Genomic DNA, 27,816 nt, shown 5'->3' on the forward strand with positions numbered 1-27,816 from the left:
TTTAAAAATAGAATTGGAGGGGCAGTTAGGTAGCACAATGGATAGAGCACTGGCCCTGAAGGCAAGAGGACCTGAATTCAAATTTGTTCTCAGATACTTAACACTTCCTAGCTATGTGACCTAAGCAAGTTACTTAGCCCAATTGCCTCAACAAAAATAATAAATAAATAAATGAAAGTAGAATCGGACACATGGAAAATGAGATACAAAAACTCATTGAAGAAAATAATTCTTTAAAAATTAGAATTGAGTGAATTGGAGCTAATGACTATATGAGAAATCAAAAAACAATAAAAACAAAACCAAAAGAATGGAAAAAAGACAATTGTGAAATATTTCATTATAAAAATAACTGACCTGGAAAACAGATCCAGGAGAGACAATTTAAAAGTTATTGAAATACCTGAAAGCCATGATCAAAAAGAGCCTAGACATCATCTTTCAAGAAATTGTCAAGGAAAACTGTCCTGATAGTTCAGAATCAGAAGGTAAATAAAGAATCCACCAATCACCACCTGAAAGAGATCACAAAATTAAAACTCCTACCAATATTATAACCAGATTCCAAAATTTCCAGGTCAAAAAGAAAATATTGCAAGCAGCCAGAAAGAAACATTGTGTTGTCACAGTCAGAATAATACAGTATTAAGTAAGTTCTACATTAAAGGATCTGAAAACTTGGAATATGATATTCCAGGGGGCAAAAGAGCTAATATTACAATCAAAAATCACATACTCAGCAAAATTGAGCATAATCTTCCAGGGTGGGGAGAATGGAAATTCAATGAAATAAAGGACTTTAAAGCAATCTTGATTTAAAACAAAAGTGAATAAAAAATTTGATCTTCAAATGCAAGACTTTAGAAAAACATTCAGAAAAATGTGGAAAGAGAAACAGAAAAGGGAAATCTCAAAGAGACTCAATCAGGTTAAACTGTTTCTATTCCTACATAGTAAGATGATGATGTTATGGTAACGCAAGAACTTTCTCATTATTAGAGCAGTAAAAAAGGATTATATATAGGCAGAGGGTACAGGTATTAATTGAATGTGAAGAGATAATATCTAAAAAAATAAAATTAAAGAGTAAGAAAAAATGTACTGGGAGAAAAAGAAAGTGGGAAGTAGAATGGGGGTAAACACATAAAAGAGACAAGAAAAAACTTTTCCAGTAGAGGGGAAAGGGGGGAAAAGATTAAGGGTCAGTAAGTAAGCCTTACTCTCATCAGAATTGGCTCAAAAAGGGAATACTATACACACTCTGTCTTACCCTACAAAATAGTAGGAAGGGAAGAAAAGGAAAGGATGTGATAGAAAGGAGGCATGGGGGGAGAGATTACTCAAAAGTAAAACACTCAAGGAGGGACAGGTAAAAAAAAAAAAAGAGAACAGAACGAATGGAGGTGAGGAAAACTACAGTTAACAGCAATTTTTTTTGGGAGGGAGGGGGTAGAATTCAGCAAATTTCTCTAAAAAAGCTCTCATTTCTCAAACATAGAGAACTGAGTCAAATTTATAAAAATAGGAGTGATTTCCCAATTGATAAATGATCAAAAGACATGAACCATTTTTTTTTAATTAAAGCTTTTTATTTTTCAAAGCATATGCATGGACAATTCTTCAACATTAGCCCTTGCAAAACCCTGTGTTACAATTTTCTCCACTTCCCCCGACATCCTCCCCTAGATGGCAAGTAGTGCAGTATATGTTAAACATGGCAGAAATATAGTTAAATACAATAAATGTATACATATTTATACAATTATCATGATGCACAAGAAAACAAAGCAAAATAAAATGCAAACAAACAATAAGAATGAAAAATGTTATATTATGAACCACACTCAGTTCCCACAGTCCTCTCACTGGGTGTAGATGGCTCCCTTCATCACTGAACAAGTGACACTGGTTTGAATCATCTCATTGTTGAAGAGAACCATGTTCATCTTGTTGCCATGAACAAAGATCTTCTAGTTCTGCTTATTCACTCAGCATCAGTTCAACATGAACAATTTTCAGAAATAATCATGGCAATCTATAGCCATAAGGGAAAATGTTCTCATTATTTTAAAAAACAAATTAAAACATTTCTGAAGTACTACCACCTAACTATGAGATCAGCTAATAGTACAGAAAAATAAACTGACTAAATTTTGAGGGATATGGGGAAAATAAGACATTATAAATATCCTTTGACATAGCAATACTACTATTAGGTCAGAATGCCAGGAAATTAAAAAAAGAAAAAGGACTCATATGTTCAAATGAAAAATATTTATGGCAAGTCTTTTGTGGTGGCAAAGAATTGGAAAGGAAAGGAATGCCCATCAATCAGGAATTCATTGTGGTATTATTGGGAATGAATTGTGATATGCTATTACAGTGGAATACCATTGTGCTCTAAAAAATGAGCTGGATGCTCTCAGAAAAATATGGAAAGAGCTGATGCAAAGTGACTTGTACTGTGTACAAAGAAATAGCAATATTGTAATGACATAACTATTTTCTGCAATGATCCAAAACTCTTTGAAGGAGTTATGATGAAAAATGCTATCCATTTCCAGAGCAAGTGCTATTGGGCTCTGAATGTAGACTGAAGCATATTTTAATTTTTCTTGAGGGTTTTTGGAGAGGATCTGTCTTCTTTCATAGCATGACTATGATGGAAATGTTTTGCATGACTACACTTGTATAACCTATATTGAATTGCTTGCATTCTAAATGGGGGAAGATGGAAAAGAATCTGGGGGAAAAAAAGGTAAAAACCCTGTTTGTTTGGTTGGGGTGAAGGGAGGAAATACTAAAGAAAAAAAGGAACACAAGGAGGAGTGTGCAGTTTTATATTTTGGGGATATAGTTTCAAATTACTCTCCAGAGTAGATACAATCAGTTCACAACTCCATTTTTTTCTTACAACTCCAACATTTATTTTTTGTCATATTAGCCAATCTGATAACTATGAAATTTATATCATTTTTATGACTATATAAATAACTTTGATTTCATCTGAAAATGACTGGTCATATCCTTTTATCATTTATCAAATGAACAATTACTCTTTTAAATTTGACTCAGTTCTTCATGTATTTGAGAAATAAGGCTTTATCAGAGAAACTTGTAAATTTTTTGTTGCTTGCTTTCCTTCTAATGTTGGGTAAACTGATTTTGTTTGTGCAAAAATTTTATTATTATCAAAGTTATCCATTTAACAACTCATAACACTTTCATTTGGTCATATTTCTTCCACTATCCACAAATCTGTTAAGCTACTTTCTGCAACTATAATTTGCTTATGGTATCACTATGTCTAAATCATGTATCCTTTTTAAACTTATTTTGGTATATGTTATGAGATGTGGCTCTACATCTAATTTCTGCCAAACTGCATTTTCCCCCAGGAATTTATTTCAAATATTAAGTTCTTGTCACAAAAATCTTCACATTTCTCAATCACTATATTACTATGGTCTTTTACTACTGTGTATACTCATTTATTCTACTAGTCCATCTCTTTATGACATGTAAATGTCTCAAATTCTTGAATATTTGTTTACAAAAAAAGTGATTGTATTGTTTTGATTAAATAGTAATACAGACAATAATACCAAGATAACCATATATTTTTTCCTAAAGTTTATTACTCTGAAATACAAATTGTCCTTTACAGTTTTGAGATAAGTAAAATATTGCTTAATTTTCATGATTCACAGACAAAACAAAAAGCAATAGAGAAAGAGTAATTTTTGTGATCATGACTTTGGGGAGTTTATTTTAAAAGGGTCATTTTCAGAAATACAACAGTAATTACAGTTGTTGAAGAATTAAGCAATTTAGGATCATATTCCTTAGTAATTTAGAAATGAATATTTTGTATTCAATTTACTACAATTATACATAAGAAAAAAGTTACATCTAACAGAGGAATCAGACATTAATGATTCAAGACATTTATGTCCACTTCATCTATAATTAAAAAGAAAAAAAGCTCCCCCCCTCTATGTAATTAGGGACTTTTTGCCTTCACAGAAATAAAAGAATTTAATTATCACACACACAAAAAAACCCTAAATCTCATAGACAAACATTTTAGCTAAAAATATTTATATAAAATTATGCATTTTGTGTATAATTTATGTATCTACAATAGCTAAACAAAATGATTCTCAAATTTAATTGGAACATTACTGTCATAAAGGATTCAGAATAGTATGTGATGACATGACAATGAAGAAGGAAATAAATTAAAATTTGGAAAACAATATAGATAATGATGACAATGATATAAATGGAGAGGGGGAGAAGTAAAGTTAAATTGACCACTGTGCAGTTATAATGACCAAATTTGGCCTTGGAAAAAAGCTGAGAAAATGGACCTCCTTTCTTTCTTGGAAAAGGCAGAGGATTATGTTTTCTTCATATTGCATATGATTAATATTGCATATGCTCTCCATCATGGTTGATGTGTTGATTTTACCAAACTGTTCTTCAATAATCCTTTTTTTAACTTCTCAGAAAGAATAGCTTCCTTTGTAAAGTTATATTCAGAAATTATGATGTGCAAACAAAATATATCAATAAAAATAAGATTTAGCAAAAGAAAAAAATCCTTGGTTGCATAGCCCATTTCCTGCAAAGTGTCTTTAATGACTGCTATCCACTTTGACTGTTCCTTATCCTGGCTGTCTCTCATGAGTTTTATAGACATTAAATTTAAACTAAAGTTCATAACTTAATGTCATCTTTTCCTCTATAGATTAAATATGAATAACTTAGCAATTATTCAATAAAATATTTTTAAAGTGTATTGTGCTAGACATTGGTGATTCAGAGAGAAAAACAGTCCCTGGTTTCAAGAAATTTACATCCTATTAATTGATACAACATGTAGATGAAAAAGCCAATTGTGAAATACAAAGAAAAGAAGTAACTGTCATGGACATCAAAAAAGGCTTCCCAAGGAAGGGTATATTCTACCTTGAAGGAAGCTAGGAATCCTGTGATATGAGGATGAGAATGAAATGAATTTCAGGCAAGGAGGGAAGGTTTTGCAAAGGTAGAGAGGCAGAAATATTAGGAAAATGAGTTAGCTGGAATGAAGAAATTATGAAGGGATATAGTATAAAATAAGTCTGGAAAATTAAGTTGAAACTTTTCACATCAATATAATAGAAAAAAAGTGAATGCACACCAAATGGGGAATGAGCAAACATTGATATACATCAGAAGTGATGGACATTTAGAAAATCTTTTATAAGAGTTATGTAAACTGATACAAAGCAAAGTAAGCACAGGAAGGGAAGAAAGGGAAGGAAGGAAAGGTAGGGAAGAAAAGGAAAGGAGGAGAGAGAAGGGAGGGAAGGAAGGGAAGGAAAGAAGGGAGGGAAGGAAGGGAAGGGAGAGAAGGGAGAGAGGAAAGGAAGGAAAGGGAGGGAAGGGAGGAAGAAATCAAAGAAGGGAAGAAAGGAAGGAAGGTTTAAGGAAGGGAGGAAAATTTAAAGGAGGGAGGGAAGAAAGGAAGAAAGATAATAAAAATATTATGCTAATAGAACTGCTAAGACTTGGCAACTGACTGTATACTCTGTGACACAGAAAACAACAAAGGGTAAGTCCAAAAGTGCAAAACAAAGTCAATGGGAAGATATTGGTACATTCAATTGAAATAGGAAGTTTTGAGACTGGGAAGGTTTAAAGGGGAAGCTAATGAGTTCTGGTTTGGACATAAACACCATTGTGTTCAGTTACAACTTCTGACATTCTAAAGTGGCCCAAATACTTGGTATAAATATTAAACTGAGTTTTCTGGTTAAAATGTTAAGTAATATGCAATGATCATCTCTGATGAACATGGCTCTTTTCAACAATGAGGTGATTTAAGCCAATTTCAATAGACTTGTGATGGAGAGGGCAATCTAAATCCAAAAAGAGGATTGTAGGAACTGAATGTGGATCACAACATAATAATTTTATCTTTTTCATTGTTTGTTTCCTTTTTTTTTTTTTTTTTTTTTTTTTTTTGGTCCTTTTTGATCTGATTTTTTTATGCAGCATGATAAATGTAAAAATATGTTAAGAAGGATTACACATGTGTACCCTACACTGGAATACTTGCTATCTGGGGGAAAAAGGAGGAAAGAAGAAAGATTTGCAGGTTTTGCAAAGGTGAATATTGAAAACTATCTTTGCATGTTTTTTGAAAATTAAAAGCTATTATTAACAATTTCATAAAATATGATTCTTGTTGATATAAGAATTATTTTACTACAGGAGATTACTTTTTCTGGATCCATTGTTTTTTGAAAAAGACAATTTATCTCAATTCCACATTTTTAATTAACTACAAAAAGGTACTCTTTAGTTATTTTGTAAATAATTGTTAAGTATATTGATTCTTCCATTGAATTCTAAAAGTATTTATTAAGTTTAATACATTTGCTAACATATCAAACAACCACTAAATGTGTCAAATGATTTCCAAAAAAATAATTTTTCAATTTGTAAAAAAATAAATTTATATTTATAAAAAATGTTAATTAAATTTTAATATAAATTTCAAGTAGACAAAAGAAATTTAAATAGTTGATTTTAAATACCACTATAATACAATCCTGCTGAATTAATCAAGATATCAAACACTTATCTTAATATATAATAAAAGACAAAATTTTACAGTTCCTAAATATTTATAATTTTATATTATTGGCATAGCCATCATAATTGCACGTAATTTGTGCATATTAATTTTACTTTATATATTATAAACATTACCTCAATACTCAAAAATCTAAATAATTAACCCAATACTGCACAATTATATTCAAAAATAACTTGTGGGCAACTTTTGCATTAAAGTTTCTCATAAATAGAGAAAATTTTTCTTTTAAAAATAGCATATGCAAACCATTCACTGAACATAAATGAACATATTCTAAGATATGGCTTGCAATTTGCATTGCTAGAAGGAATTTTTGAATTAAGGATCTTAAAAATACATCTGAGAATTTGAGTATTAACACTGCATTCATCTAACATCACTGAGGAATGAAGTGTTTCACATAAATGAACTTTCCAGACAACATAAGCTTTCTCTTTTAAACACTCTGTGTGTGTACATGTGTACTGGGTAGGAGAGCAAGAAAAACATTTTTGCTTTTTAAAATACACTAAATATTTCTTTGCTTTATGAAAATATATACCGATGCAATTAAACATTTCTTGTGGATTTGGTGTCTTCATTATGAACAACAGTTAATGAACTGTGATACAAGAGAGTGACATTCTGCTAAAGTATTGAGATATTGTGACATTTGCCCCAAACAAAAATGGCCTCAGACTTCTGCACATTGACAGTTTTTCCGTTTTTGTTGCTTTTGTTTTTAATCACTTTAAAAAAAAGTGTTCCCCTTTCCTGGTGACATTCACATTGCTCTCAGAATTTCTGTCAAGATCTGTCTTTATTTTCCCCCTATATAGTTTGTCTCAACATGTACAGCTTTTCTCATGCTTCTACCTTAGATGTACTAATCCTTTGAATGCTCTCAACTCCAGTAGGCATCAAAGAGCAAGTAGTATTTTGGCATTTGCCACATTTTCAAATTCTCCTTGGTACTAATGCCTCTATATTTTCCAGCTTCCCTTGTACTGGCACTTTGGGTCCTATAAATCTACATCCTGCTCGGTATCCATGCTCTTTGAATTTTCCTCTCTCTTTCATCCTCCACTGTTTTCTGGTCTTCAAACAGTTATATATGACCTGACTGTAGTTTGCTTTAATGGTTCCATACCTTTTGTTAACTGCTCTCTAGCATCTCCATATACCTTAATTTGAGCTATTCTGTCTGGATGTTTGACTCTTGGTTCATTTGATCTGTGCTCTCTTCTGGAATCCAAAATCATTGGTGGACTTTAAGATAGCCTGGTTGCAAACTATCAACACTGCTAATTCCCTAATTCCAGCATATGACTAATTGCTACACGCCATAGTTCCATGGCCAATAATGTTTGCTTCTAGAAACTCTCCACTAACTTTTAATAAGAATACTGAACATCAGAGATGTCAAACTCGCTTTGTAGGCTTCTTAAAGTGTGGCTGAAACTCGATTAAAATGTAATTGGGAAATGTTTTCATAAAATAAATTAAAATATAATACAATACAAGATAGATGTTAATTTGTGGCTCTTTAAATCAAGATATGCCCCACAGGGATCCATTTCTATTTGTTTTGACACCACTGCTGTACATTATTGTTTAATAAAAAGCAAAAAGTAGTAGGGATAGTCAGATAATAAAAATTATTAATCAGTAGTATTATTGTACACATAATTCTCAGTCAATAGGCTCCATAAAAGGTATTGAGGTTGGCTCTACACCTTAACTATGGAGTTTGTACACAATAATCATAGTTTTGACTTTAATTTAGGAGAGAAAGTAAAATGTACAAAGCCCTTATAAAATGGACTGATATTTCACTAGTCCACTGCTAACAGTATCAATTATCTTTGTTATAATAACGTTTAGTCTGGAATTTAGTTTATAGGCATATTTTCTTTGTTTTTTTGTTTAGTTTGGAATTTCAGGTACTTGGAAATGAAAAATGAATATACAAATTTTATATTCTAGGTCTTGGAGTCTTTCAGTGAAACTTAAAAACACATTTTCTGCTTTCTTACTTTTGAAGCTGCAAAAGTAAACATTCATTAACACCTGAAAATTTGAATTCAGTTATTAAATCTTCACCACATCAAAAGTGTGATTTTTCCATTTGGTGTGGATAATGCTGCAATGGCAATTTACAGTTCTTAAAAAATATTGTCATTTCACTGTTGAACATTCTCTTCTTGTCTCTTTTATCCATCATGCCTTGTTTTGCTGTGATCAGATTCTACTGGGACAGAAGCCACAACTACATTATCACTCTCGAATGTGACATTTATGCCAGAAGGAGGAGGTTTATACAAGAAGATTGCAAGACCATTGAAGAGGATTGTTAGTGCTTTACAACCAACACCTGAAAATAAACACAAAAATAAAACCATAGATTTCAGTAACTTAGAACAAAAGTGTAATCATTGTAAATAATCAGGGATCTTAATAGTTAAAAAGTTATTTTTCTCCTTTGTTGAGTTAAATGCAGTGAAATATATTGTATGCATCAAAAATGATAGGAATATCAACATTTGCAAATTCTAATAAAGAATGGAATGCACATTTATTAAGTATCTACTATGCACCAGGCACTTTACCTTTAAGCACTTTACAAATATCATAACTGGCCTAGTTCTCAAATTTTGCCCAATACAACTAAATGAACTTGACCTCCAATGCCATCTGAATTAGTGGTAGAATAAATTATCACAATTATTTCCTATTGTACAAATGTGTTTGCATATGTGCGCGCACACACACACACACACACACACATTATATACATACATATATACAAGTAATGTTTTCATGGAAAAAACAGGAAATATTGTTTGGGTCCATGTCTAGCTAATTAAGTACTTTGCTACATGTGCAAATATAAAAAGGTAAAGCTTTACATAAAATACAAACACTGGCATTTCTATTGATATCAACTTTTTTTTAAAGATTTGTGATTTTATCACAATTGGTGGGATAAAATTCCTACATAAATATATCAAATTCAACATCTAAGCTTCCACTTCGGAATTGGGAAATTAAGGCATTAAGTTCCATAGAAGTATTAAAATGAAATTCCTAAAGATAAGATCTCACCATAATATCATATCCCCCAACATAACCACATTGACATCCCTTTATTTGTGTAAGATAAAATACAAAGTACTCAGCCCAAGACTTAAAAATTTTAACAATCTAGTTCCCAACCTTTTTTTCTAAGCTTTTATTTTTCTTCTTTTATTCTCCATTCTAGTCAAATTCCCCTACAAATTTTCTATGAACACAAACAATTCCCCATATTTTGAATACCCTACTTTTTCACCTGAGATTCATAAATCCATTAGCTTCTTTCAAAGAACATAAGGCTTTTTCTGATTCCCCATTTTTTTCCACTTGAAATTACTTCATGTAACTTCATATTTTGAAAGATGGGGTAAAAGTAATACTTAGGGACAAGTCTCACAGAAACAATTTTATTTAATTTAGCATTCATCTAATATTCTACCTATCTCTGGCTGAGACAGATAAAACAAAAACAGAGAGAGATCCAAAATGGCAATTCTCCATGCTTTCCAACATATGACTTTCTATCTCAATAAAATTTGAAGTAATATTTTTAGGATTCAAACAACAAAAATCACCGCATATAAAAATACAGTTTTGAATTAACTTTTCAAAATGATATTTACTATAGCATTACATAACTGACAATTTCTTCCTGTGTTCTCTTAGAGTAAACAAAGAAAACTCTTCTCTATGATGAATTTCTCAATGTTCTCAAAGGAGAAGGAGTAGGTCACATTCCCATCAAAGAAAGTAAAAGAAGAGACAGCCCTTAGATAGATCTATTGCCTAATTACTTAAGACGATATTCTTAACAACAGGTTCTCATCCTTAATGCATTTCTCTAAGACCAGCCTTTCATCCTCCACTTAACCCACTTTCAAACAAAAGTCTGGGAGGGTTATTTTTTAGACCAGAGAAATATTACAATTTAATATTTCTAAAGAAACTAAAAAAGGAGGTTTTTAATATGCTTCCACTGCATATATCTGTACTTAACTTTTAGATATAATATCTCTTCCCTAATGTCCCCTAGAATATCACTTCTTGGAAGGATGGGATTACTTTTTTTTGCCCATGTATTACATTTACTTAATATAATTCCTTGTACATAATAGGCCCAAAATTAAAAATAAATGTGTTAGCCACATAGTGTGTATACAACAGATACTGTATGAACAATATGACAGAACAGATAGTTTCAGCAATAACTTGTTTTCTACATCATCACATTTTTGTCACTTTAAGCATAAAACCTCATATTAAAAAATGAGTAATTTCATCTTTTACAACATAATGGTTTTCTAGAGATCGTTCATTTTTTAATTTTAACAATAACTTTACATTTCTAAGTTTATTGCTAATCTTACCTGTTACAAACTATTTCTATAACCTAATGTGGCAACTGTATGATGTATATAAAAAGATTAAAAGTAGAAATGAAAAAAAAACAACACAGAGAAAATAGAATTAGGGAAACACTAAACCAAGTTACTATATTTTTATTTTTCTGAAAGAGTGTAATTTAATTAAAATCCTAATGCTGGAGGAAAGAATAACTATCCCCTATCCCCTATCCCCTCTTCACTCTTCTACTCAACTTTGACTTCTTCAATTATGTTACTATCTTATAGGAAATATAAATAATATGTAACGTTTGGTTTGTGGAGACAGTCTGTGATCTCTAATATAATCAAATGAGTAAGTACAGATAATGATTTCATATAATATCATTCTATTAAATTTGAAACAATATACTATTCAAAATTGTTCAATAGGCATCAATAACATTACAGAGTTTCCCTATTTAGTTGGTATCAAACTTATCTTTTTAGTGCAGGGTTCATTGACAGTTCTTTTACACAATTATATCTTGACTCTTTTCTGATATTTTAATGAGGGCGTTACAGTTCATCAAATAAAATTCTTCTTATTTTATCCTTATTTTTATACTCCTCCACACGTTAAGATATTCCTTAAATCTTCACTGGCACAAATATCTTAATAGAATCTCTACTACTCAGTTAGCAGTATGTTCTTTCTGTGTCTATTAAATACAAAATAGAACTCTGGCAGTAATCCGCACCCGATGACACTTTATATTAAAACATATGGATGCTCTATTGTTACTATAAAAAACACCACATTGAAAATTGCTCATTCATAATTACCACAAACAAATCAATTTACTTTCTGTTCAAAGATATCATTACTTACTTATTCCTACCAGCATGAAGGCCATTTTGATGTTGTCATATATCCAGCAAGCTCCTCTAATTCCACATTGGTTAATGTCCCAAAGAGTACAAGAACTGTCTATTGCAAAGCCAAATATAATTGGTCCAGGAATTGTACCTATATATGATAATTGTATATGAAGAATAGGGATAATATAAAAGTAGTAATTAATATTTTTATTTATATGTATATAACATATTAATTATGTACATTTTACACAATGCACCAACCAGTACTGTCACATAGTGACTTCTAATTTCTTCATCTTGAAATATTTTATTCTTTCAAGTCTATTTCAAATGATATTATCTTTGATTCCCCAATTGAAAATTATCTTTTGTTTTTTCCATCCTTACAAAGAACAATTTATCAGTCTTACACTCTTTTCCATGTATTAGATATTGCATATTCATTTTCTATCTTACACAATAGAGTACAAACTACAAAAAAGTAGAAACTATTTTCTTTGTAACTATCCCAGCCCCTATGACAAAGATTCACATTTGGTGACAACTTAATAATTAATAAACTACTTCTTAATTGACCTGCAGCTTGAAAGGGGCCCAACTAAATTAACAATAGTTAATTTTTTAAAAATTCAATTGAACAAAAATACCATAACCAAAAAAAATTGCTTCTCTGAGTTAAGGTCAGTAAACTATATAAATAGGAAGTTATTTTCATCAGTAAGAGTGTCAAGTTATTTTAAATTCGCTTTCCAATTAAACAAATTAATATTTAAAATTAACATCATTCTTAAGAAACTGATCCTATATGATTTTCTTCCCTTCCCTTTTTTTCTTTAAAAGCTATATATCATATAGAAATAGAAGAATTGCACATATATAATCTATATTGGGTTACTTGCTGTCTAGGGGAAGGAAAGAGAGGGAGAAAAATTTGGAACACAAGTTTTGCAAGGGTGGATGTTGAAAACTATCTTAGCATATATTTTGAAGAACAAAAAGCTACTAATACCTTTTTTTTAAAGGAAGCGATATACCATTAGAGACATAGTTTCAATAATTCTATATCTTATTTTTCCTATGCCTAGCCTGAAGAAAGTTTTTAAAAAATTATCACCTCAAGAATGTTTTAATTAGGTAGTTATCATCTAATTTGTTTTAGAGATGCAAAGGCTTTGCCACAGATTATGATGAGGAAATCTGTCCTGAGAAGGTATTGATGACCTTGAACTCAAAGTGCTGCTGCTTCCTTTGCTCTAGGGATGTCTTTGTTTTTATCCTGTGACCTGAATTCAGGAATGCTGTTCTGTACAAAAGAATTGGGGCCAGAAGTGCATTTACTATTTTCATTAGCTAAACACTATTTAAAGGCATATATCTAACTAGAATCTTCATTTAGAAATGTCTGCACAAAGAATGTTTGTGACAGGTCTCTTTGTGGTGGCCAGAAACTGGAAACTGAGTAGATGCCCATCAATTGGAGAATGGCTGAATAAGTTGTGATATATGAATGTTATGGAATATTATTGTTCTGTAAGAAATGACCAGCAGGAGGATTTCAGAAAGGCCTGGAGAGACTTACATGAACTGATGCTGAGTGAAATGAGCAGGACCAGGAGATTATTATACACTTCAACAACAATACTATATGATGATCAATTCTGATGGACCTGGCCATCTTCAGCAATGAGATGAAACAAATCAGTTCCAATGGAGCAGTAATGAACTGAACCAGCTACACCCAGCAAAAGAACTCTGGGAGATAACTACAAACCACTACATAAAATTCTCAATCCCTATATTTTTGTCTGCCTGCATTTTTTAATTTCCTTCACAGCAAAATAACTGTTTGAACATGTATACATATATTGTATTTAACTTATACTTCAACATATTTAACATGTATTAGTCAACCTGCCATCTGGGGGAAAGCATGGGGGGGGGGAGGAGGAAGGAGGGGAAAAGTTGGAACAAAAGGTCTTGCAATTGTCAATCTTGTAAATAAAAAGCTATTAAAAAAAAAAAAAAAAGAAAGAAATGTCTGCACATAGCTGATCAGTTTTCTACCAGTCATGTTACAAATGATATGCAATTTTCTATGATGTAATTTTAACCCAAGTGGTCTTTAAGTATTAATGTAATTTTTAAAAACAAATAAGATTAGTAAATTTTATACAGATTACACTGCAAATGTTTTTACATCTTTTCATTTTTCCACAACCTTTTTTAAGTGCCAATTTATTTCGTTTTCTTTTGTTTTTATTTTTGTTATAGAGGCTGTCTCAAAAGTTATTCAGCAAGGAAATCAGACATTAGACAAAGATAACTAGGATTTGGAGTTTCTTTCATGTGAAATATTCAAATATATTGTAATCTGTATTGTATATCTTTTTAAACTTTTTTTTAAAAAATGTTAATAGTCCTCAAAAAAATTAATATCATTTTTTTTAATTCCTAAATATTTTGTTGACACTAGTGCAGATGCTATTTGCCAATATACCATATGCAACTGCTAATCTTTGAGCAGCTTTCAGGGGCCACTAGCATCTTAAAAAATGTAAGGTATTTATATCCTGGAGCTGGAGTCCTGTCATCTAAGCCAGTTTCATATAATGAGAGCTCTCCTTACAAACCATCTAGAAAACTTTTAGTGCTGTTTTTCTCTTTTTTTTTCTTTTGTCCATTTTACATGTATATCCTACACTTCAGCTAATTTAAAATACAGACAAAATAGGAGTGGGAAGGTATGGGGGGAATGATAAGGAAACTACCTCAGAGCACTTGCTCGGCAACTTTTGGAGGTTTTCAGCATTATCTAGAACTCTAAAGGAATAACTGACTTGCTCAGGGTTACCTAGCCAATGGGTGTCAGACTCAGGTCTTGAACCCAGTTCTCCTGCCTTCAAGGTGAGCTCTCTATAAGCTTTATCACCCTATGACTCTTTTTTTAAAAATGAAAAATCAACTATCTTTTCCATACCCCACAATTAACTCATATTTAAAGTATCATTGTATAAAGGAAAAGATTATTAGAAAATGAATTAAAATACTCCATAGATACTCTTGGATACTTAACATTTTATATAAATAGCTTGAAAATGTCATTTAAGGCTTTTTTTCATCATCTTCAATTAATTCATAGACATTTTTCATACATTTCCTTTTACTGTATCACAAAAAATTAATAAATTTGTACACATATATGAACATTTATCAGAACTATTTTAGACCAGCTTTAGATTAATTAATTAGTGGTAAAATTATTCTAATATTCTGATATTTTCTATTCTGAAAGATTATTAATTCTTGAATTCATCATCCAAAATCCATCAAAATCCAAAAAAAAAACCGGACCAAAATTACTTATTTTTACTTAATAGCTTCTTTGTTGAATTTTTTCCTTGGTATTTCAGAGAATTATAAACTAATATACTTAACACATTAGTAATCTTCCAAAGAATTAATGATATGCATACCGAATAACCGGACCAAAACAAACTGTACACCAAGGGCTAGGGAGCGTTGGTGGTTATTCACACACCTAAAAGTAATAGTTATTGGTAAATATTTATAACAACATTATTAAATGAGAATTATAAATTGTAAACAGAAATCATTCCTTAAATTCGACATCACTTTTACTCATGAATCATTTTCGTCATGTCAAATTGAATATTGTTTAAAAGAAGTGAAAATGAACAAAATAGTTGTGAATTGATTTCCATTTTGACATATCTGACTCTATAAAAGAAATTAGTGCTTTTTTAGTTCATATTTTTAATAATTTCAATTTACAAAATCAATTTTTAGAAGAGCCTACAGATAGATTGCTATATTTTATTTTCATGGCCCATTATTTCCAGAACAAATCTGTTGATTTCTTAAAAGCTGTTGAGATCATCAAAAAAAAGAAAAACACATTAACTGTTTGTTTACACTCTACCTAAGACAATGCTGAATGCTCACTTTCAGTATTTTATATCCCCAATTTTTTCCATTCCATAAACATTCGCAAATTTTATAAAGCTATTGTCATCATTATATAACATGATTTAAAAGCTCCTGAAATCTAAAATTTATCCAAAAGTCTAAACCAAATGTTGTTTGAAGGAAGGGAGAGAAGGAGGAAGAGAGGGAAGAGAGGGAAGAGAAGGAAGAAAAGGAAGGAAGGAGGGAAGGAGAGAAGGAGGGAAGGAAGAAAAGAAAGAAGGAAGGGAGAAGAGAAGGAAGGAAAGAAAGAAGGGAGAAGAGAAGGAAGGAAAGAAAGAAGGGAGAAGAAAAGAAAGAAGGAAGGGAGAGAAGGAAGGAAGGAGAGAAGGAAGGAGGGAAGAAAAGAAAGAAGGAAGGGAGAAGGGAAGGAAGGAAGGAGGAAAGGAAGAAAGGAAAGAGGGAAAGAAGAAAGGAGGGAAGGAAGGAGGGAGGGAAGGAGGGAAGAAGGGAGTTACTATCATAACTCTCCTAAAAGTATCATTCCTCCCCCACCTCACTTCCCCAAAAGAGGTGGCAGTACAGATCCGAAGTGCTAAATGGAATGTTTGGACTTGGTAGGTAACCTTACTGAGGACTATGAAAGCAACAAGAACCTTAACCATCTCATGCTTTTCCTGGTTCTGGGTGGTAGTGAAGCAGGGATGCAATGGGGGCAACATTGTTTTTCCTCCCTTCTGATTTTAACCAACACAAATTGACCTATTTCCTTATACATATATAACAGTAATTTGGCTTCAGCTTTCAGGAAAAATTTCATACAGGGTGGTATAGTATAAGAAAAAATACATACCGAAGAATAGCTACAGTAATTGGAGTACTAGCCATAAAAGTAAAAATAACAGTAATAAAAAAAAAGCCAAGGAATATAGGCATATTTGTACAGCTGATTTCACACTTCCCAGCTTTAGCCTCAGTGTTTTCTGCAAAAGGTATTTGTTTTGTCCTCCCAATACAGGAACAGTTGTAGTATGCCTGTGAATATCGTAAACAGAAACAGTTTTTCAAAACTTGAAAAGATAACTGAAAATTTATATTTTTAAAAAAATAATTGCAATATCTTTTTAAAATTAGTCCAGTTAACTTACAAACTTGAAAGATCATCTTTATACCAAACCATTCATTTAGAAAATTGGCAATATTAAAATTGTATAAGGAAAATATACCAATTTTCAGAGAAAAAATAATAATTGCCACCTAAATATGAACTTTTTTTTCTGTGAAAACACTAAAATACATGATTAAATTTATGAGAAAGTGGATACCTAACAAAAAAAGGGAGGGAATTACAAAGACGCATTATAGCTTCTTCAACAATAGATCAGGTTTACATTATTTTTTTGGCTAAATAGCTAAACTAGCAGGTCAGGAAGATGCCATAAATATAGTAGTAGTGGTGGTAGTAGTAGTAGTAGTAATTACCATTTTATAGAATTTATTGTGGTCCAGATACTGTGCTAAATGCTTTACAATTACTCTCTCATTTGATTCTTATAATCACATTGGGAAGCAGGTGATATTATACCCATTTTATAGATGAGGAAATTAAGTCAAATGGAGGTTAAATGATTTGCCCAGGGACACACACCTAAGAAGCCCATATTTGAAATAAGCTCTTATAACTTCCAGGCCTGTTGCTGAATTACCTAAATTTTAGCCAAGTATTTGAAAAATGATTTCACACTAATCTCATGAAAAATATGGGATATATAAATTGCAAGAAAATCTAAGATTTGAAAATGATTGAATGGACAGATTCAAAGAATGGTGGAATGCTATTTAACATTTTTATCAATGATGTAAATGCAAAGGATAAATAATATGTTTAGCAGATTTGTATATAATACAAATTAAGAGGGATAACTAATATGCTGGAGAAGATAGGCGGGGTCCCAAAGATCTTGATATACTAGAAAATTGGGCTCAATGAGAAGAAATTAAGTAGAGAGAATATAATGTCTTATAATTATCTGCTTATAAGCATACCCACTCTTTAAAAAAAAAAAATAACTTCATTATATATCATTCTCCACTAACTGTTATGCTTTAGCTCCCTTTCTCTGCTCCACTTTTTGAGAATGCCATGTATATTAAGTATTCCTACTCCTCTTTCCTTCTTCCAAATGCTCAGCATTATGAATTTCTGTCTTATCATTTAAGTGAAATTGTTTTTTCCAAAATTACCAGTGATTTCTTAATTGTCTTATCTAATGATTTTTTTCTCAATTTTTCTCATGTCTTCATCTTTTTACAAAATCTGATATTGCTGATCACTTTCTTCTCCTGGTAGGTTAACAGGACATACTCTCTCCAAGTTCTCTTCCTATATCTGCCACTTCTTTTTCTTTTTAATATATATGAAACAAATATTTTATTATATATCTGAAATTCAAATGGCATATTTCCTTCAGTCCTGTCATATTGTTACAATATGAAAAAAAATCCCAATATCTAATCCACCATCTAATCCCAATTCTAAAGGGAAATTTTGCATGATTTTTTAATTATTGAAAACTGCTGAAAATTATACAAAGAATACATTTAGCATTACAAACATACTACAAAAGTGGTTATTTTTGTACATGAACTTGGTTTGTGTATGGACATATTCTAATGTTAGCTCTTCACATACATGGTAAATTACCTTACACAATCAGAAGTGATGACTTAAACTTGCATCTGTTACTTCTTAAGCATTTTTTGTTGATTTTTTGTATATATCATACTCAAAAACCATAGGTATCCTCCCAAGCTCTGTCCTTGTCCCCTCTTTGTTTTATATCTTACTAACCTCATTAGTACCTTAGGTTCAATGATCATCTCTATATGGATGATTATTAGGCTTATATATCCAATTATACCCTTTCTCCCAAACCAATTTAAAACTGTCTTTAAGACATCTCAAATTAGATATCTTCCAAGCATCTTAAACTCAACAGGACCAAAAGAAACCTCAATATCTTGATTCCTCAAACCTGTTCTCTTGACATCTTCCAAATTATTATCAAGAACATTATTATTCTCCCATTCATCCAGACTTGCAACCTCAGGGTCATGATACTCAGTCTCTCATTCTCATTCATCATGTATTGGATAAAATACAGTTAATTTGTTGCCAGATGCTGTAATTATTTTTCCTACTATAAAATTATTTACTTTTCTTTAACAATATTTCACCTTTTTTCCAAGTACATGTAAAGACAATTTTTAACAGTCATTTTTTAAAAACTGAGTTACAAATTTTTCTCCTCCCTCTCTCTCTCTAAATGGTAAACAATTGATATAGCATATATATATATATATATTATATATATACATATATATTATATATATATATATATATACATATATATTATATATATACATAAATATATGCAACCATGTTAAATATATTTTTACATCTAGTTGTGCTGTTAAAAAAAAAGAAAAAGAAACAGATGAAAAGCAATACACATGCACACATAAGCATACATGAAAGAAAGCAAAAATAATATGCTCTGATCTGTATTCAGACTCCATCAGCTCTTTCTCTGGATGTGGATAACATCAAATATCATTTGGAATTATTTTAGATCATTTTATTGCTGAGAAGTATTAAGTCATTCATAGATGATCATTGTGCAATGTCCTAGAGGTGTGTGCAATATTCTTATTTTTTTCATTAGCAAGGCAATTGGAGGTCAGTAACCTGCCTAGTGTCACACAGCTTGTATGTTTTAAGTATCTGTAGCCAGATTTGAACTCAGATCCTCTTGACATCAGGGCCAGTACTATCTAGCTGCCCCAAAGTGTATTTTTTAAGACAAGATTTAAAATATGTTATAAAGGTGAAGTAAATGTAAGTCAAGAGATAAGGATGACAATAAGATTGTAAAGCTAACTAACTGGGAAAATGGTACTGGTCTTTACAGTAATAGAGAAATTGCAAAGAGGGGAGACTTGTGGATACAAATAATGGGTTCTATTTACATATTTCATTACAAAACGGGGGAAAGTGCAATATATTTGACCAATAATTTACTTAACCCAGCTATAAAATTTTAACCTACCTATCACAATCTCATCACAGCCTCAATTCTTTTTAAACATTAAAGATGTCATTAAAGTGAGAAAACATTTCAGAAAATCAAAAAGAAGTGCTGATTTCATTACTTCAAAGGGAAAGGATTTTTGTATTTGTTTTAAGTTAAGCCAGAGTTCATTTAATAAAGACATTGCAATACTACTAATGTGTTTATCCAACCATTGACTCCAGCTGGCACTAATGCAATAAGAACCAGCCAAGTGTCTAAGTGGTTATAATCAATCTTCATTATTGAAAAATATTGTGTAATGATAAAAATAAAATAACATTGAGAAAATCCAATTTTGTTTATACTTTAAATGGAAAAACTTGATAAACACTAAATTCTTCTTCACAATTCTCCCAAAGCAGAAGAAAGTGGTCATCCTCCAATTTGCTACAACTACCATAAAATTAGTTTGCCGAAATGGATTCCACAGTAGAAAGAGTAGGATAGAAAATTACATGATTAAACTTCTCTTTATTAGACTAGCTGAATTTTTGAAAAGGAAGAAAAAAAATTGCCAAATTAAGATCTCATTTTTTTAAAAGTATCCATTGAAAAAAATAATTAGCACATTTACACTGATAGCAACAATAAAACAAAAATATTATTAATCCTTCAAATGTTGTGAGTCTGGGCTTTTTCTAGCAAATAATGATGTGTTTCTCTTTTTAAATTTAAAAATTGTTATTGCAAAATGCAATTCAATAGGATTGATTTTTCCCCCTTAAAGAATTCTATCTTATCTAATTCTATTTTATTGAATCCCAAACTTGCTTTTCATGCAGAGAGGACACCCAGTATAGCAGTCAGAGAGCTGTGTCAATGCCAGAAGAACCTAGCCTCTGACAATGCACAGTATTCTGAGCAATTCCCTAAATTGAAGAGATGGCATAAACACAAATATACAACATCTCTCATTAGGCTTGTAATCACTTAAAAGCTGAGTTACTAACTCAGCTGCATCTCTATTTCCCTATACCTGTATCATAGACTCACTCTCTTCAGCAAGATCTTTTTGTGAAACCTATAATTTAATCCTTTTAAAACACTCTCCCCGTGTGTAGACAACAGTTTCTTTACAAGCTTTATTTGGGCCCCTGAGAAGCTGGAGTGTGCAAGTATCAGAGGAAGCCCTGGGACCCACATCTCCTGAGTCCAAGACTACACTTCCTCCTACACTCTATGCTCAGTGCCCGATTGGGTTGAGGTCAGTTGAAGCTATAAATCCCCATCCATAAGGAATAGAATGAATACTTGCTTTCTTCCTTTGGAGTCCAGTGTTCAGCACAGTGTCTGGTACATAATAGGCACTTAATAAATGTTGGTTGATTGTTGCATTGGGGTGGAATGCAGAGGAAGGGAGAAAAGATTTAAGAAGATTTTTTTAAAAATTAAAATAAAAGCCAAAAATCATGGGCTTGAAGGTGAACTGATAATACACTATGGGATCATCTACCTCTGGGTCTAATTGTAGGATAATTGCAGAGGTTCAATGGTGTCAAATCCCTATACTCTCAATTTCAATAGGACTTTTAAAATATAAGACTATACAGTTTAGAGATGACATTTCAAGGATCTGCATCTTTTTATCAGTTCTCTTCTATTTGTCCTTCCAACTACTTTTGATCCTCTCTCCATAAATTGCATTTTCTTAATGCTTCATCCTTCCTCTACTTAACTGATACTCCTTCTGGTTCTCCTCTTACCTATCTAACCACCTCTTCCCTTGCTTAGGTAAAGCCTCTCAGCTCTGTACTTCTTATGATGAGAAATAGAGAGCCTTTACCTCTATTTTTAAGGAATATCTTGGGCTTCCAAATGTTCAAGGATCACCTTTTCCCCCAAGGTTTGCTGCAGATTACTGAGTCCAACCTCATCCAACCCACTATACCTATAACCAAGAATCCAATCACATCACATTTCTATCCAACAGTTCATTCAAGCCAACTTGCCATCTGACCTTTTACTCTACACAAACTTCCTCCCCTTCTTCCCCCTCACCTTTATGCCTCCAGTTCTGGGAATAATAATTAAATCAACACTATCTTTGCTTCTGAAAAAGTATGTGTCAGTTGCAAGTACATATAATCACACAAAAGGCCGGAACATTTTTTCCTTAAAAATCTCCACAATCTCCTTTTTGAGGTTTCTTAATAGACCTTTGATGAACCTATCCTAAGGTGATAATGCTAGGCTCTATATTATTAAGCTTAATTTCAGATATGTTTATCTATAAATTTTTAAGCACCGAGCAATTTTTTAACACATCAAAAAAAGTTCTTAAACTATCATAATTGCTCTATCATTGTAGGTAATATAAGTATCCTATAAAGAGAAAAACATTAAAGACCTTGCTACAAAGGAATAGAATGTGGAAGAAGAAAAACCTGAAAAGGTCTCTACTGCATAAGGAAGCTAGTTTTTGTTTTGGGGGTTGTTTTTTTTGGGGGGAGGGAATTCTCTCAGAAAAGGAAAGAATACTGTCTAAGAATTAATTGGTTCAAGGAACTAAGTAAGACTAAACAACATGTATTGATATAACTACTAGTAATGTAAGGGTCCTCATCACTGGCAGAAGAGCCATACTATGATTTTCAAAAGAATAATTTCTTTAATTTCTTAGACACTATGGGTAAGCTGATTGATTTTTAGTTGTTGGGGCATGTTGCACTTTAGAATATGAAACATGAAAATATGAAAATGATTTCTGTTAACAAATATTTTCTCCACAAAATAGAAAGTATTTTTTGGATTTTCTTTTCTCCCTTTATCAAAATAGGCTAGTCTTTCTTTCAAATACACCCTTCCCTTATGTATACATATACTGTATTTAGCATATACTTTAACATATTTAACATGTATTGGTCTACCTGCCAGTTGGGGGAGCAGGTAGAGGAAAGGAGGGGAAAAATTGGAACAAAAGGCTTTGCAATTGTCAATGCTGAAAAATTACCCATGCATCTATCTTGTAAATAAAAAGCTATAATAAAAAAAATAAATACATCCTTTTTAGTTTTTCTTTTAAAATTCCCTGATAACCTAAGAGGATAACCTATATTTAATATAGGCTTATTGCTAGTTGCATCAATCTGTGAAAAAGCAGAGACAAGGGAACTGTAATAACTGAACCCATGTGGTATCATCACTGATCATCAGCACTAGCTTTTCCATAAAAAATAATGCAATTGCCCTTGAGACTTAAGTGATCCATGGGACTAAGGTGTGAAAAATTGATAAAGCCTCTTCATTACGCAAGTACAATAACATTACATTCTTAGTAACATGTTGGTTTTTTTTTTAAAGCATCAGATGATCTACAAATATTATTTCATGCCAGCTTGAAATCTGAATGAAGAGATTTATATGAATCTAGAAGGTATATCAATTATGATATTATGATATTCAGAACAAGTCTCCTCCTGCTAACATTTTAAAACATATATATTCTTTTAAGTCTTTTTCAAGATAATGAAGTCTCAGGACAGAGCAAAGATGTCAGAAAAAAATGGTAAGGACTTTTTTTTTTGCCCTAGAGAGCAAGGAACTGGCAACAGTGACTTTCAGAGCTCTGGTAAGGAGGTCAGACAACTTGTGAGGAGATATAAAGGGTCCCTTAGCTAGCACAAGGTGCAGGACTCTGTTGCATTGCCAATACACAGATCTGAAATTCAGTCCCAGAAGGACTACACTAGGAGTCAGGACAGAGCATGTGAGAGGAGCAACTCTGGTCACAATTCCAAAGCAGAAAAGAATGCTTGTAGCTGCTCACAGGCCAGAGCAGACCAGGAAAGTAGTAAACATATCTTTCCTTAAATCATACCATCCTGGAAAAACCAAACACTTACAAATGTCCAGATCTAGCTTTGAAGGGAAAAAAGCTGTTTTAAAAAACCTGAATCTTCTCTCCCCTACACAGGTAGCAGAGCCCAACATTAACATAAAACTAAAAGTGCAAAAGGAGGCTGGAAAACTGAGCATACAACAAAAAAATAACAATAATAACTGACGATAGAAAGCTGCTATAGTAACAAGGAAGATTCAAACACAAAGTCAAAAGAAGACAAAAAAAAGTCAAAACTAAAACATTGAAAGCCTCACAGAAAAATGTGAATTGGTTTCAGACACAAAAAGAATTCCTGAAACTCCTTCAAAAGGATTTTAAAAATCAGATAAGAAGTAAAAGAAAAAATGGGGAAAGAAATGAGAAAGATACAAGAAAATCATGGCGGGAAAAAGAGCTTAGCAAAGGAAGCACAAAAAAAAAAAAAAAAAAAAATACTGAAAAAAATAAACTCCTAAAAAACATAATAGACCAAATGATAAAAGGATGTACAAAAATCCAGTAAAGAGAAAAATTCCTTAAAAAGCACTGTCTCTACTGGGCTTGTGTCCCAAAGAGATCTTATAGGAGGGAAAGGGACTCACATGTACAAATATGTTTGTGGCAGCCCCTTTTGTAGTAGCAAGAAACTGGAAACTGAGTGGATGCCCATCAATTGGAGAAAGGTTGAATACTTTATGGTATATTAATGTTATAGAATATTATTGTTCTATGGGAAACAATCCACTTAACCCCAATTGCCTCAGCAAAAAGAAAAAAGAAAAAGAAACAATCGGCAGAATGATTTTAGAGAGGCCTGGAGAAACTTATAGGTACTGATGCTGAATGAAATGATCAGAACCAGGAGATCATTGTATATGACAACAATAAGATTATGTGATGATCAACTGGGATAGAATTAGCTCTTCTCAGCAATATGTGATCCAAGACAATTCCAATAGACTTAGGATAGAAAATGCCATCCACATACAGGGAAAGAAATACAAAGACTAAAGACAATAACATACTATTTTCACCTTTTTTGTCTGTGTGTTTTTTCCTTCTAGTGGTTTTCTCTTGTGTTCTGATTTTTTGCCCCACAACATAACAAATGTGGAAATATGTTTTAAATGACTGTGTGTGTGTGAGTGTGAGTGTGTGTGTGTGTGTGTGTGTGTGTGTGTGTGTGTGTGTGTATGTGTGTATAAAACCAATATCAGACTTGCTGTCTTGGAAAGGAGGGGAAAAAACTTGGAATTGAAAATCTTTCAAAAATGAATCTTGTTGACAAATATGTAAATCTGTTTCAAAGAATAGCACATATCTAACCTATATCAGATTGCTTGATGTCTTGGGGATGAGGAAAGCAAGGAAGGGAGAGAGAAAAATTTAGAATAAAGTTTTGAAAAGTATCTTTACATATATTTGGGAAAATCAAATGCTATCAAAAACAAACAAAAAAAGAATATTGAAAACTATCTTCACATGTAATTGGAAAATTAAAATACAATTGAAAAAATAAGAAAACTGCTATCCATCTACCCCCCAAAAAAGTTATAGAGTATGAATACAGAGCAAAGTCCACTTTTTAAAAAACTTTCTTTTTCTTATTTGGGAGTTTTTTGATCTGCATTTTTCTACAACAGGACTGTACATGTTTAACCTACAATCAATTATTTGCCATCTCACTGAGATCGGAGGGGAAAGAATAAGAATATTTGGAACTTAAAATTTTAAACAAATATTAAAAATTGTTTTTATATGTAATTAAGAATACAATATTAAGCATAGAAATATACTATTTTGAAAAAAAAGATAATGAAGACTCTAAACATTTCATTTAACTTGCCCCCCCAAAAAAAAATACATTTGTACATAGATAAATAGAAAAATAAGAGAGAATAAATAGAATGAAAGACCAGATGCACACAGAGGACTTATATTTATCTCTTTGTGGAAGTAGAAATTCCATTCCATTAATGCCTACTTTAAATGCAAAAGATTTCATTGTTATTTATGAGTCTCTCAGGCTTTGACTATATGCTCTTGTACTATAATACACATTTTATTCAGTTTTTCTCTAGATTTATATGTTGTTCTGTACTAAGGTTTGGAACTATGAACATCTCTCTTCTAGGACTCTGTAATTAAACATAATGGACCATTAACCATCCTCCTATTCATGATTTCAAATAGTGACAACTCCATGGTACATGTAAAAAGCAGATAAGATAATTCATCATACCAAACACCTGGATAGTTATCGGTATATATCTTGAACATTCTTTGCAGGGTAGCATTAAATCTTTTCTATTAGGGTAAATAAGCTATGATCATGATATCATTTTAAACATCAGTAGGTACTCCATCACCTATCAAAAGGAAGATAATAACCCAAAAAGTACACAAGCTAAATGGGAAAAAAAATTACATATACACATGTGTACAAGCATGCAAAAGTCCTCAATTATACTCTGGACATCAACAAAGAGTGTCAGGAGCTATTGACCCAGAGGACCCTATACAAGAGTCAACTTCAAGGAGATTACATGTATTTTTTCTTGCTACCAATTTTAAAAGAAGCATATTACATTTATTTAAAGATATAAATCATTACTTTACTAAAAACCTTCCCCAGTAAGGGGCAGAGGTAGCAGGACTCAAGTTATGCATAGCAATGATGGTCATCTGATGAAATAACTGAAATAACCCACTCAAGATCACTAATTCTAGACAAACTACAGTATAATTTTTAAAAGTAATTTCTTTAATTAATTGGATATTCTAGATAGGGATCCTGGAGTCATGCTGCACTTTAAGACACTGAAACTTGAAAACATGAAAATTATTTCTGTCTCCAAATAATAAATTTTCCCCATAAAATGAGGAACTCAAGTATCTTTTCAATTTTTCTCTGAATCAAAAGAGGCTGTTCTTTCTTTGAGATACAGCCCTCCTTTTTTTTTTTTTTCCTTAAAAAAAAAAAATTTCCCCTGATAATTAAGGAGATTTAAGAACAAAATCCTCTCTGAATTATAACAAGTTATAACTGGGACATGGTAGTATGTTTCTCCTTGAGGATACTGAAGTTAGTGGGTCACTTGAGTTGAGCTGTTCTGACCTGAAGAAAGTAGGATTAAAACTAAATGGATGTTTGTATTAAGTGTGGCACAAATATGGTAAGCCTACAGGAGCAGGGGACTACCCTAAAGATGGGAAACCGCCCTAGGTTGGAAACAGAATTGTTCAAAGCCAATTGCCCATGAGCAATGGAATCAGGCCTGTGAGCAGTCACTGCCTTTTCAAGAGCATTCAGAGATAGGGGGGCAGGAGCAGCTGCTAGCTATGGGCATTTTCAGGGGGGTGGAACTCTTGGTTTGGGGTTCTTGATCATAGGGGAGGGCTGCAGGGAAGCTTGAGGCCCCATTCCCCACCCCACAATCAGAAATGCTTACCCTAATACTTTTTACTTTAAAAAAATTTTTTTAAAGAGGGAAGGGAGGTAAAAATTTATAACACAAGGTTTTGAAAGGATCACTGTTGAAAAATTAACCATGCATGTTTTAAAAATAAAAAGCTATAATAAAAAAAAATAAAATTTTAAAAATTAAAATTAAAAAAAAAAATTAACTGGCAAAGAAGAAAAAAATCCCACTATGAAACATGTTATGGGAACAGGGAAGACCAGGGTTCATCTTCAGAGAAGGACACTTAATTAATAAAAAATAAAAATTTTTAAAAAAGGCTTCTATCCCAAAGAGTAATATGAAATGGCTGCCTGCCCAGACAGAATTTATAGAATTTAAAAAGAATTTAAAAATCAAATGAGAAACATTAAGGAAAAACTAAAAATAAAATAAAAATAAAAACCATCCAAGAAAAAACAAGAAGATTATGAAAAGAAAGTTAACCAACTAGAAAAAAAGGTACAGAGTCTCAAAGATGAAAATAATTCTTTGAAAATTAGAATTGAGCAAGGGTGAAGCTATGGAAGATCAAGAAATAACAAAAGAGATTATAAAGAATGAGAAA

General features: G+C 31.8%; 1 protein-coding gene across 1 annotated transcript in view; it reads right to left on the minus strand.

Annotated features, from left to right (window-relative positions):
* Positions 1-8,162: 8,162 nt before the first annotated feature.
* The window catches only part of LOC127560051 (solute carrier organic anion transporter family member 4C1-like), an 88,953-nt gene continuing 69,299 nt past the window's right edge, over positions 8,163-27,816 (minus strand). Inside the window, exons 10-13 of the mRNA XM_051994294.1 lie at positions 16,688-16,869; positions 15,384-15,448; positions 11,921-12,058; positions 8,163-9,005 (exon numbers count right to left, since the gene is read on the minus strand). Of these exons, the coding sequence (XP_051850254.1) occupies positions 8,845-9,005; positions 11,921-12,058; positions 15,384-15,448; positions 16,688-16,869 (546 nt within the window). The 3' untranslated portion in view covers positions 8,163-8,844. The remainder of the gene's footprint in view (positions 9,006-11,920; positions 12,059-15,383; positions 15,449-16,687; positions 16,870-27,816) is intronic.

Source organism: Antechinus flavipes, chromosome 1, assembly GCF_016432865.1.
Source record: "Antechinus flavipes isolate AdamAnt ecotype Samford, QLD, Australia chromosome 1, AdamAnt_v2, whole genome shotgun sequence".
NCBI classification, from domain to species: domain Eukaryota; kingdom Metazoa; phylum Chordata; class Mammalia; order Dasyuromorphia; family Dasyuridae; genus Antechinus; species Antechinus flavipes.